General features: G+C 51.6%; 1 protein-coding gene across 2 annotated transcripts; it reads right to left on the reverse strand.

Moving 5' to 3' along the window:
* Positions 1-1,394: 1,394 nt before the first annotated feature.
* On the reverse strand, positions 1,395-9,283 carry LOC117397469 (transgelin). 2 transcript variants are annotated; one of them, XM_034917372.2, is made up of 5 exons: positions 9,141-9,283; positions 3,523-3,708; positions 3,246-3,420; positions 3,046-3,148; positions 1,395-2,842 (listed from the first exon to the last, which is right to left on the reverse strand). In XM_034917372.2, the coding sequence occupies exons 2-5, from the start codon at positions 3,694-3,696 to the stop codon at positions 2,695-2,697; spliced, it is 600 nt and encodes a 199-aa protein (XP_034773263.1). In that variant the 5' UTR covers positions 3,697-3,708; positions 9,141-9,283; the 3' UTR covers positions 1,395-2,694. The 2 variants fall into 2 exon arrangements, with proteins under 2 accessions (XP_034773263.1, XP_034773262.2); XM_034917371.2 differs by lacking the exon at positions 9,141-9,283 and adding an exon at positions 4,403-4,456.
* Between the last annotated feature and the right edge of the window lie 3,706 nt (positions 9,284-12,989).

Raw genomic sequence — 12,989 nt, forward strand, 5'->3', positions numbered from 1 at the left:
TCTTGTTTCTGATGTGAAGGTGGGAGTCCTGTCTTGTTTCTGATGTGAAGGTGGGAGTCCTGTCTTGTTTCTGATGTGAAGGTGGGAGTCCTGTCTTGTTTCTGATGTCAGGGTGGGAGTCCTGTCTTGTTTCTGATGTGAAGGTGGGAGTCCTGTCTTGTTTCTGATGTGAAGGTGGGAGTCCTGTCTTGTTTCTGATGTGAAGGTGGGAGTCCTGTCTTGTTTCTGATGTGAAGGTGACACGGGAGTCCTGTCTTGTTTCTGATGTGAAGGTGGGAGTCCTGTCTTGTGTCTGATGTGAAGGTGGGAGTCCTGTCTTGTTTCTGATGTGAAGGTGACACGGGAGTCCTGTCTTGTTTCTGATGTGAAGGTGGGAGTCCTGTCTTGTTTCTGATGTGAAGGTGGGAGTCCTGTCTTGTTTCTGATGTGAAGGTGACACGGGAGTCCTGTCTTGCTTTCTGTGGCCAAGTCCCGAGTGTTTGGAAGCTACAGGGGAGTGGAACCGCGGCCAGTAGAGCTGCACCTGTTCACCTGCAAAACCAATCGAAACAACAGACAGACCCTGTGTTGGGTCAGCTGCTCCCCCCGTATTACAACCCCTCTGCAATCTACAGACTGATCCCCCCCCCTTACCACAACTCTCTGCAATCTACAGACTGATCCCCCCTTACTACAACCCCTCTGCAATCTACAGACTGATCCCCCCCTTACTACAACCCCTCTGCAATCTACAGACTGATCCCCCCTTACTACAACAGGTAAGCTGTCGAGTTGCACAACCCCACAGCAGCATCCAGTGGAAGAATGTGAGGGATCGCAGTGTGCCGTGGGAGCTGTGGGGACAGACCTGGGGGGCGTCGTGATGGGAGAGGAGATGTTTGGTGGAATAAAGGTGGCCCTGGTATCACCCTGTGCCACCCTCCAATGACCAGCGTTTCCACTGGAAGTCGTTCTCGATGTTTATTGAAAGGTGTGGAAGGTGGTCATGGAGTTCTAACTGGGGAACGGCCACATGTATGCAAAGGGAGCTGAATGGTTTGCTTGAAGGAGGAGGGCTTCAGTGAAGGCGAATGCCTGTCCTGAACAGCAGCCTGGATCACCCCAAGCCTCGGTGTGAAAGCATGGGAGGCTTCGTCTTTTGCTTTGGCCCTTGTGCCTTGTTTCTTTGTTTCTTCTATGTCTGTGAGTAAGATGTGCGCATGCCTGACGCTATCCTGCTGCATCATTGAGGATCTCTAGTTGTGGAACTCCATGCATTGTAATTAGGATTGCTGGTGTGGTCTGCAGGAAAGAACATGCTGTTTTAAAAATCGACAGAAGAAAGAAGAGATGTGCAGTTTTACTCAAAGGAGACTCGCAAACAAGGCACTCAAAAAAACACCAGGAACAGCAACTCGATTAAACTGGACTTTTATTTTATTATTATTTCAAAAGAAAATTTACAAAATTTGGGGTTTGACAGTGACAGTGTAAGGAATTCTTTACAAAATTAGCCTGTTGCAATTTCACACGAGAGACAGTGGGAGAAGCCGGTCCAGGGAATGGAGTCGTTTTATTTGTTTCTTACTTGGGTTAGCTTCAGATATGTAAGACATTCAAGACTTGAAAATAAAAACAAATTGCAGGAAGTGTATTTTAACAATAAAAATATATATATATATATATGGAATAGAAGGGAGTGTGTGTGTGTGTGTGTGTGTTATGAATAGAGGGGTGTGTGTGTGTGTGTTATGAATAGAGGGGTGTGTGTGTGTGTGTGTGTGTTATGAATAGAGGGGTGTGTGTGTGTGTGTGTGTGTTATGAATAGAGGGGTGTGTGTGTGTGTGTTATGAATAGAGGGGGGTGTATGTGTGTGTGATGAATAGAGGGGGGGGTGTGTGTGTGTGTGTGTGTTATGAATAGAGGGGTGTGTGTGTGTGTGTGTGTTATGAATAGAGGGGTGTGTGTGTGTGTGTGTGTTATGAATAGAGGGGTGTGTGTGTGTGTGTGTGTGTTATGAATAGAGGGGTGTGTGTGTGTGTGTTATGAATAGAGGGGGGTGTATGTGTGTGTGATGAATAGAGGGGGGTGTGTGTGTGTGTGTGATGAATAGAGGGGTGTGTGTGTGTGTGATGAATAGAGGGGAGTGGGGGAGTGTGTGTGTGTGTGATGAATAGAGGGGTGTGTGTGTGTGTGATGAATAGAGGGGTGTGTGTGTGTGATGAATAGAGGGGTGTGTGTGTGTGTGATGAATAGAGGGGAGTGGGGGAGTGTGTGTGTGTGATGAATAGAGGGGTGTGTGTGTGTGTGTGTGTGTGTGTGTGTGATTAGAGGGGTGTGTGTGTGTGTGTGTGTGTGTGTGATGAATAGAGGGGGGGGTGTGTGTGTGTGTGTGTGTGATGAATAGAGGGGTGTGTGTGTTACAGAGTGGAATGAGATCTCTTTATCCCCTCGGGTTTGTTTGATTTTGGTCATGTTGTTGTCTTCATTTTTTGGTCAGGTTTTTGGTTCAAGAGATCCCGTCTTGGACCTTTTAAGACTTTGCTGTGCAGGAGGGATTCCCCACTGGATAGTGCGTGCAGGGATAGGCTGTGCCATGGTCAGGGTGGCTCCTGATTGGTGGTTGTAAGGGGTGGGAGGTCCCAGAGTGTCTTTGGATTGGCTGGGGGTGTTGGTGTGTCTCCTGGTTGGTTGCTCGCCCCTCTCAGTTCAGCTCAGTTGTTGATGATCTGCCTGGGTCGCCCGTACCCAGTGCCCCCTGCCTGTGAAGCCCCCTTGTTGGAGCCCATCTGCAGCCCGATCACGTTCTTCCCCTCCCTCAACTTCTCATCGCTGAAATCACGTGGGTTCTCATGAGATTTCCTGCAGAGAGAGACGGGAGAGGTGATGAACACACGGACCGCCGCATCAGTAATACTGCACTGTTTCAAACAACTTGAAAACATACCCTAATGCACACCATCCTTGCTTCTAAACCACCAGGAATCCACGTATGTTTGTATCCCTGCCCTGCCCTTCCCCGCCCCGCCCATCCCCGCCCCGCCCTGGAGAAAGGAGGCACTGACCTGTGGAACCAGCTGGGGTCTCCCTTGTAAAACCCATCGTGCTTCGTGACGGCAATGCTGCCCAGGGCCATGATCGTCCGCTGAACCGCTGCCAAGTCCTTTCCTGCGGAGGGAAAGAGAGGAGGAGTATGAGAGAGGGATGCTGTGAGCGAAGGACAGGTATTGAGAGAGAGAGAGAGAGAGAGAGATCGCTGCTGTACCGTCCCACAGATCGACGGTCTGGAAGATGTCAGTCTTCACCACCCCATAGTTCTCCGCCGCCTTCAGGAACTGGGCCACCTGCTCCATCTGCTTGAAGGCCATGTTGGAGGCCTGGATCTTCATGATGGGCTTCTCTGAGGGAGGGTACAGGCTGTTTATCAGCTTACTGAGGACCTAGAACCAGGAGAAAAGAACTGTCAGCGAAACACTGGGAATACCCAATACCTACACCCCCCCTCCCCCTCCCCCTCCCCCTCCCCCTCCCCCTCCACTCACAATGCCATCCTTCAGCCATGTTTGGAAGCCCAGCTTGCCAGCCTCTGGCTTCTCCACGCCGCACTGCACCATGATCCACTCCGTGATTCTGTCCTCCAGCTGTGCGTCGTACTTCTTCTCGATCTTGCTCGCCACTTCGCGGCTCAGTCCGTACGAGGGTCCCTTGTTTGCCATGTTCTCTTTTGTCTGGGGAGGGCGGAGGAGAGGGGGGAGTTAGAGACTCGGCAGAGACGCACTCAATCCAAAGCCGACACCAGCAGCTGCAGCTCCTGCCTCTGGGAAGGTAAAGCAGCCCGGGCTTCCTTTCTGTTACTCTCTCTCGCTGTATTCATTCATTTACCAAACCATGTAAAACACAGCCCTCAAACTGGACAGCCTGGCCCGCCAACTGCGCCATCTGTTTGGACCTCGGTCTCAGCCAGACCTAGCAGGTGTGGTGTCCAGCTGGTTGATGTAGGACCCCACTCTGTCCTGCAGCATCATTTCTTGCTGGGAGATCACAGTGTCCCTGATGTTATTAACTCAGAGAGTGAATGCTTTTTACTTGCTGTGAAAATGCATAGCATTGAAACAGAGAATCACAGAGTAACGGCTGCTTGGCTACACTGTACTGGCAGTTTAAGAGAATTCTGCTCTCATTGTAAGATTCACACTGGAGCTGCAGTTTGAGGTCAATGTGTATTTGCATCACAGCATTAACTGTAGGTATAGAATCTTAACTGCTACTCACACAGCTACGCGTCTCATTTCAGTGCTGCCTTGGGTAAAAGCAAGCTAACAAGCGTGGTCACACACACACACACACAAACACGCGGTGAAGTGTGGAAAGACATGCGGACTGCACACGCTAGTGACCCTTCCCATGTCCTCGAATGTTCACCTGTGATGCCATCTCGAAGAGTGTCTGTCAATCGCTGAGAAAGCAGCTTCCGTTCCTGAGGGGTTAAAGGTCAGAACTGTTACAGAGGAGAACCCACACATGCTCAATTCCGTGAGGAAACCACCGGAGACGGGTTCCATTCACACAGCCCTTAGTTCTGCTGGAGAAGTGGTTTCCCCCTGGCAGTACCCCCTCATAGAGATCATAGTCTCTTCAGAATGGATTTGTGAACCCTTACTTACACAGCGGCCCAGGGAGGCACAGGTGACTTACACACATGTGTACAGACCTCTGAAACAAGTTGCTATAAATAAACGGGAGATCAGAGGATTGAATCCCTCAGTGCAAGCCCAATGTCATGTCCAGAATCTGCTCGTTCCTGTTCGTTGGCACACAGCATCTCAAGAACCTTTCTGTTAGTGGAAACGTGGCTTAACGAAAGGCCACGAAAACCAAGGATTTGTGTCCAGTCAATTAGTGCTTACAGTGCTACAGATTAACGGACTGAAGCAATGGACAGTGACCCAGACAAGCTGCGGCTGGCACTGTCCAGGGAGCAGTGTTGTGTCGGAGCAGCACTGGACAGATCCCTCCCAGACCGGCCCAGCTCTGCTCAGCACTGGGGTTCTGCTGATTTCCAGTCTGTCACTGTGGTTCAAGGGATAAACGGCAGGTTTGAAACTCAGTGTGTCAATCCGTTTATAACAGATGCACCTCATTGCTGGAAGCTCTGCTCTGTATATTATAGAGCAGTTGAGTTTGTCAACCAACAAAGAAACCAGAAGCTGTATGTTTGAACTCCACTTCCCAATTCGTTTGGTTACCCCAAGCTCACCCTCAGCTGCCAGCAATGCTTTTAAAAAGACGACGGCATTGCTGAGGGATTGGTTGCTGAAGTGTGCTTGCTGTGCGGAAATCAATCAAAAATAATAAACAGCCCTTTGGAGTCGCCAGGGTTTACTGCTGACATGGATATTTCCAGCTTGCCCTTTTCACAGCTACAGCATTACATTGAATTGAAGTGAAATCCAATTGAGCACGGCTGCGGTCGTCCCATGCCAGCTCCTGAATGTTTAAAGATGTGCTGCTGTGCTCGAGAGCTGCAGGAATGCATCAGAAATGCAGTGCGACACCACAGACCCAGAGAGCAACGCTGCACAAAGAGAAACCGGCTGTGAGAGCGAGGGAGAGAGAGAGACTGTGTGTGTGTGAGAGAGGGAGAGAGACTGTGTGTGTGTGTGAGAGAGAGAGAGAGACTGTGTGTGTGTGTGAGAGAGAGAGAGGGAGAGACTGTGTGTGTGTGTGAGAGAGAGACTGTGTGAGAGGGAGAGACTGTGTGTGAGAGGGAGAGACTGTGTGTGAGGGAGAGAGAGACTGTGTGTGTGTGTGTGAGAGGGAGAGACTGTGTGAGAGGGAGTGTGAGACAGAGAGAGAGAGAGACTGTGTGTGAGAGTGAGAGAGGGAGAGACTGTGTGAGAGGGAGTGTGAGAGGGAGAGAGAGAGAGAGAGAGACTGTGTGAGAGGGAGTGTGAGAGAGAGAGAGACTGTGTGTGAGAGTGAGAGAGGAGAGACTGTGTGTGAGAGGGAGTGTGAGAGGGAGAGTGTGTGCGAGAGGGAGTGTGAGAGAGAGAGAGACTGTGTGTGTGTGTGAGAGGGAGAGACTGTGAGAGTGTGAGGGAGTGTGAGAGAGAGACTGTGTGTGAGAGTGAGAGGGAGTGTGTGTGAGAGGGAGTGTGAGAGAGACTGTGTGTGAGGGAGTGTGAGGGAGAGAGAGACTGAGTGTGTGTGTGAGAGGGAGTGTGAGAGGGAGAGAGAGAGACTGTGTGAGAGAGAGGGAGAGACTGTGTGTGAGAGGGAGTGTGAGAGGGAGAGACTGTGTGTGAGAGGGAGTGTGAGAGGGAGAGACTGTGTGTGAGAGGGAGTGTGAGAGAGGGAGTGTGAGAGACTGTGTGTGTGAGACTGTGCAAGTGTGAGTGTCTGTATGTGTGTGCAAGTGAGACTGTGAGAGAGTGTGAGAGTGTGAGAGAGAGAGACTGTGTGAGTGTGTGTGAGTGAGACTGTGTGTGAGAGACTGTGTGAGAGAGAGAGAGGAGAGAAAGAGAGAGAGAGAGAGTGTGTGTGAGAGTGTTTGACATCATTTCAGTCCAGTAATGGTTCAAGATTGTTGTGCCTCACCTGAGCAAACAGGTGATGCACAGGTGATTCATTTTCCTATCTATAAAACAGATGGGAAGATGAAGGTGGTCCAGGTGTGCACAGAGTGACGGGAGAGGATAGGAGTGCTCTCATTTCTGGATGGTATTTTTTGTCTCCATATTGCTTCCACACGTTTCCTGGCTTCACGGCCGGTGAGCTGGGAGCTGTGTAAAAGTCTCCTGCAGGTATTCTGACACTCGCTTATATTCGGGATGGGATGAAAGGGCAGCAGAAATCATTTCAGTGCTACAGACCCTCAGTGCAACGCGCACCTGGTGCTCGTCTCTGATCTTGCAGGGGCTGGGTCTCCCCTGCTCTCTCCTGCTCTACAGCTCTGCTTGGTATCTCTGCTCTCACTCTGGGCTCTTGCTGTGCTGTGCTCTCCCCTGCCCTCTCCTGCTCTACAGCTCTGCTTGGTATCTCTGCTCTCACTCTGGGCTCTTGCTGTGCTGTGCTCTCTCCTGCTCTACAGCTCTGCTTGGTATCTCTGCTCTCACTCTGGGCTCTTGCTGTGCTGTGCTCTCCCCTGCCCTCTCCTGCTCTACAGCTCTGCTTGGTATCTCTGCTCTCACTCTGGGCTCTTGCTGTGCTGTGCTCTCTCCTGCTCTCTCCTGCTCTACAGCTCTGCTTGGTATCTCTGCTCCTACTCTGTGCTCTTGCTGTGCTGTGCTCTCCCCTGCTCTCTCCTGCTCTACAGCTCTGCTTGGTATCTCTGCTCTCACTCTGGGCTCTTGCTGTGCTGTGCTCTCCCCTGCTCTCTCCTGCTCTACAGCTCTGCTTGGTATCTCTGCTCTCACTCTGGGCTCTTGCTGTGCTGTGCTGTGCTCTCCCCTGCTCTCTCCTGCTCTACAGCTCTGCTTGGTATCTCTGCTCTCACTCTGGGCTCTTGCTGTGCTGTGCTCTCCCCTGCTCTCTCCTGCTCTACAGCTCTGCTTGGTATCTCTGCTCTCACTCTGGGCTCTTCCTGTGCTGTGCTCTCCCCTGCTCTCTCCTGCTCTACAGCTCTGCTTGGTATCTCTGCTCTCACTCTGGGCTCTTGCTGTGCTGTGCTCTCCCCTGCTCTCTCCTGCTCTACAGCTCTGCTTGGTATCTCTGCTCTCTCCTGCTCTCTCCTGCTCTACAGCTCTGCTTGGTATCTCTGCTCTGCACACTCCACCAGGGCTGCAGTTTCCTGCCGTTTTCCTTTCCAGATCTATAAATACATTGCAATACACCAGAACACACGAATATGCCATTCCACTCCAATCAAAACAAAACACCACCCGTCCAGTGTACCAGAGCAGCTGAATATCGCGGGTCTGGTGTCGTTCCTGCGAGATCTGTGTCCACGTGTAGTTTGCAGTTAAACCTAAAATCTGTGCTAGTTAAATATATTTATATCTTTTTCATTTACCAAAAGTATCGAAAATCTGGATAAACAAGCAGTCTCTGGCTGTTTGATATTAGGGGGATGTGTGGATTCCAAGACAGTGTGTATCCCACGGAGTCAACAGTGGGAGTCCAGTGCTTCACTCACAGATGTTTTGCCTGCGAGTTGCAGTGGGACACGAAGCTGAGCACGGCAACGCCTGTTTCCACCCCCGTCTCTCTGTGCACTCTGATGTGACCCGTGCACCAGATTCACTCCCTGGCACTGATCCCTATCATGTGACCCGTGCACCGGATTCACTCCCTGGCACTGATCCCTATCATGTGACCCGTGCACCGGATTCACTCCCTGGCACTGATCCCTGTCATGTGACCTGTGCACTGAGTTCACTCCCTGGCAGTGATCCTCTTGCCCCTGTTCAAGAACACACTGCTTCACTGGGCTGCAGTGCCTGCAGCTCACCCCCTGGAAGCCCTGAACCACAGCGCCCCCCTGTGGCTTCACACAGGTACTGAACCAGCAATGGGTGTGGCCATTTTAAGTTTTTTTTTTTTTATGTAATTTTACAGCAAGTCTTAAAAGCCATTTTGAAATGAAAAAAAAATAAAAAATTGTAAGTAAAAACAATAAATGAGCTGGGACTAACAGAAGTGATCGCAGACACATCGTCTAACTGCTACAGGTTGCTGTAAAGCTACAATGACTTGTCACGACTACATCTCACTTTGCTGACCATTCACTACCCGTCTAGCTCTTCAGATGCGAGAGCGGAGCCAGGAGCAATGTTCCTGCACCGCTGAACACACGCTACCCGACCCCTGTGCTTCCATCTCAGCCCCTCATCACCAGCCTGCCTGACGGGCTCCCCAGAGCACAGCTAAACACAACGCTACTAAAACACGCTTCAATTAGGACTGCCACCTGTGGCTCGGTTCAAAAACTTCCAGACACATCCGCACACGTACAATTACAAACCGGCACACAGAAAACAGCCTTTCATTTAATCATGGGCTCTTCTGAAACTTCTATACCTTTGGCAGCTTTAAAAAAAAAAAAACATTCACAAACAAAACCAGGATCCCACACAGTAAACCACCTGCATTGAAACATATTCACAAACAAAACCAGGATCCCACACAGTAAAGCGCCTGCATTGTTGTTGTGTCGACTTACTTGGTTGCTGGAGAGGGAGTGTGCGTCTGTGTTTCCTGAGCGAGGTCGAGTGGAGACTGCAGATGTTCTGAGCTGGAAGGGTGCTGTAAAGAGCCCTGTTGAGCAGCGTGATTTCACTCCGCCCAGCCCAGGAGAGAGGAAACCCCTTAAAAGGACACGGCTCTTTTTTTTAACAGACTCCTTATTTGGAATGAGGGGCTCAGCAGACTAGGCTTGTAGCCAAAGGGCTTGGTTTTGGTCAACATTCTCCAAATACCAGGGCGTCTGTTGATTTAAGAGGAGCGTGGACCCAGGGCTAGAGGAGTTAGCAGCCCTTTTATAGACAGGATCCTGAGAGAGGCACTGCTGAGTGCTATGTGCTCATCGGGAGTTAAAGCAACATGCCACAGGAGCTGCTTAGCTAATCTTTTACTTAGCTAAACATTACTCAGCAGCAGCAGCAGCCCAAGAGTTCAGCTGTGAATCTGATAACCCCCCCCAGAGCTCGGATTAATCACATCTGATCTGAGACTCCTATCAGAGCATGCAGACTGAACACACCTGAGCTGAGACTCCTATCAGAGCATGGACTGAACACACCTGAGCTGAGACTCCTATCAGAGCATGGACTGAACACACCTGAGCTGATCTGAGACTCCTATCAGAGCATGGATTGAACACACCTGAGCTGAGACTCCTATCAGAGCATGGACTGAACACACCTGAGCTGATCTGAGACTCCTATCCGAGCATGGACTGAACACACCTGAGCTGAGACTCCTATCAGAGCATGGACTGAACACACCTGAGACTCCTATCCTCCTGCAGTCTCTCTCTCCCGTGCAGTGAGAGGGTGTGTTTGTGCTGCAGTCTCTCTCTCTCCTGTGCAGTGAGAGGGTGTGTTTGTGCTGCAGTCTCTCTCTCCTGTGCAGTGAGAGGGTGTGTTTGTGCTGCAGTCTCTCTCTCTCCTGTGCAGTGAGAGGGTGTGTTTGTACTGCAGTCTCTCTCTCTCCTGTGCAGTGAGAGGGTGTGTTTGTACTGCAGTCTCTCTCTCCCGTGCAGTGAGAGGGTGTGTTTGTGCTGCAGTCTCTCTCTCCCGTGCAGTGAGAGGGTGTGTTTGTGCTGCAGTCTCTCTCTCCCGTGCAGTGAGAGGGTGTGTTTGTGCTGCAGTCTCTCTCTCCCGTGCAGTGAGAGGGTGTGTTTGTACTGCAGTCTCTCTCTCTCCTGTGCAGTGAGAGGGTGTGTTTGTACTGCAGTCTCTCTCTCCCGTGCAGTGAGAGGGTGTGTTTGTGCTGCAGTCTCTCTCTCCCGTGCAGTGAGAGGGTGTGTTTGTGCTGCAGTCTCTCTCTCCCGTGCAGTGAGAGGGTGTGTTTGTACTGCAGTCTCTCTCTCCTGTGCAGTGAGAGGGTGTGTTTGTACTGCAGTCTCTCTCTCCCGTGCAGTGAGAGGGTGTGTTTGTGCTGCAGTCTCTCTCTCCTGTGCAGTGAGAGGGTGTGTTTGTACTGCAGTCTCTCTCTCCCGTGCAGTGAGAGGGTGTGTTTGTGCTGCAGTCTCTCTCTCCTGTGCAGTGAGAGGGTGTGTTTGTACTGCAGTCTCTCTCCCGTGCAGTGAGAGGGTGTGTTTGTGCTGCAGTCTCTCTCTCTCCCGTGCAGTGAGAGGGTGTGTTTGTACTGCAGTCTCTCTCTCTCCTGTGCAGTGAGAGGGTGTGTTTGTACTGCAGTCTCTCTCTCCCGTGCAGTGAGAGGGTGTGTTTGTACTGCAGTCTCTCTCTCCCGTGCAGTGAGAGGGTGTGTTTGTACTGCAGTCTCTCTCTCCCGTGCAGTGAGAGGGTGTGTTTGTGCTGCAGTCTCTCTCTCTCCCGTGCAGTGAGAGGGTGTGTTTGTGCTGCAGTCTCTCTCTCCTGTGCAGTGAGAGGGTGTGTTTGTACTGCAGTCTCTCTCTCCCGTGCAGTGAGAGGGTGTGTTTGTACTGCAGTCTCTCTCTCCCGTGCAGTGAGAGGGTGTGTTTGTGCTGCAGTCTCTCTCTCCTGTGCAGTGAGAGGGTGTGTTTGTACTGCAGTCTCTCTCCCGTGCAGTGAGAGGGTGTGTTTGTGCTGCAGTCTCTCTCTCTCCTGTGCAGTGAGAGGGTGTGTTTGTACTGCAGTCTCTCTCTCTCCTGTGCAGTGAGAGGGTGTGTTTGTACTGCAGTCTCTCTCTCCCGTGCAGTGAGAGGGTGTGTTTGTACTGCAGTCTCTCTCTCCCGTGCAGTGAGAGGGTGTGTTTGTGCTGCAGTCTCTCTCTCTCCCGTGCAGTGAGAGGGTGTGTTTGTGCTGCAGTCTCTCTCTCCTGTGCAGTGAGAGGGTGTGTTTGTGCTGCAGTCTCTCTCTCTCCTGTGCAGTGAGAGGGTGTGTTTGTGCTGCAGTCTCTCTCTCCTGTGCAGTGAGAGGGTGTGTTTGTGCTGCAGTCTCTCTCTCTCCCGTGCAGTGAGAGGGTGTGTTTGTACTGCAGTCTCTCTCTCCTGTGCAGTGAGAGGGTGTGTTTGTGCTGCAGTCTCTCTCTCTCCTGTGCAGTGAGAGGGTGTGTTTGTGCTGCAGTCTCTCTCTCCTGTGCAGTGAGAGGGTGTGTTTGTGCTGCAGTCTCTCTCTCTCCCGTGCAGTGAGAGGGTGTGTTTGTGCTGCAGTCTCTCTCTCTCCTGTGCAGTGAGAGGGTGTGTTTGTGCTGCAGTCTCTCTCTCCCGTGCAGTGAGAGGGTGTGTTTGTACTGCAGTCTCTCTCTCCCGTGCAGTGAGAGGGTGTGTTTGTGCTGCAGTCTCTCTCTCCCGTGCAGTGAGAGGGTGTGTTTGTACTGCAGTCTCTCTCTCTCCTGTGCAGTGAGAGGGTGTGTTTGTACTGCAGTCTCTCTCTCTCCTGTGCAGTGAGAGGGTGTGTTTGTGCTGCAGTCTCTCTCTCCTGTGCAGTGAGAGGGTGTGTTTGTACTGCAGTCTCTCTCTCCCGTGCAGTGAGAGGATGTGTTTGTACTGCAGTCTCTCTCTCTCCCGTGCAGTGAGAGGGTGTGTTTGTACTGCAGTCTCTCTCTCCCGTGCAGTGAGAGGGTGTGTTTGTACTGCAGTCTCTCTCTCTCCCGTGCAGTGAGAGGGTGTGTTTGTACTGCAGTCTCTCTCTCCTGTGCAGTGAGAGGGTGTGTTTGTGCTGCAGTCTCTCTCTCCTGTGCAGTGAGAGGGTGTGTTTGTACTGCAGTCTCTCTCTCCCGTGCAGTGAGAGGGTGTGTTTGTGCTGCAGTCTCTCTCTCTCCTGTGCAGTGAGAGGGTGTGTTTGTGCTGCAGTCTCTCTCTCCTGTGCAGTGAGAGGGTGTGTTTGTACTGCAGTCTCTCTCTCCCGTGCAGTGAGAGGGTGTGTTTGTGCTGCAGTCTCTCCCGTGCAGTGAGAGGGTGTGTTTGTACTGCAGTCTCTCTCTCCCGTGCAGTGAGAGGGTGTGTTTGTGCTGCAGTCTCTCTCTCCTGTGCAGTGAGAGGGTGTGTTTGTGCTGCAGTCTCTCTCTCCCGTGCAGTGAGAGGGTGTGTTTGTACTGCAGTCTCTCTCTCTCCTGTGCAGTGAGAGGGTGTGTTTGTACTGCAGTCTCTCTCTCCTGTGCAGTGAGAGGGTGTGTTTGTACTGCAGTCTCTCTCTCTCCCGTGCAGTGAGAGGGTGTGTTTGTACTGCAGTCTCTCTCTCTCCCGTGCAGTGAGAGGGTGTGTTTGTGCTGCAGTCTCTCTCTCCTGTGCAGTGAGAGGGTGTGTTTGTACTGCAGTCTCTCTCTCCCGTGCAGTGAGAGGGTGTGTTTGTGCTGCAGTCTCTCCCGTGCAGTGAGAGGGTGTGTTTGTACTGCAGTCTCTCTCTCCCGTGCAGTGAGAGGG

This window comes from Acipenser ruthenus, chromosome 40 (assembly GCF_902713425.1).
Source record: "Acipenser ruthenus chromosome 40, fAciRut3.2 maternal haplotype, whole genome shotgun sequence".
Taxonomy (NCBI): domain Eukaryota; kingdom Metazoa; phylum Chordata; class Actinopteri; order Acipenseriformes; family Acipenseridae; genus Acipenser; species Acipenser ruthenus.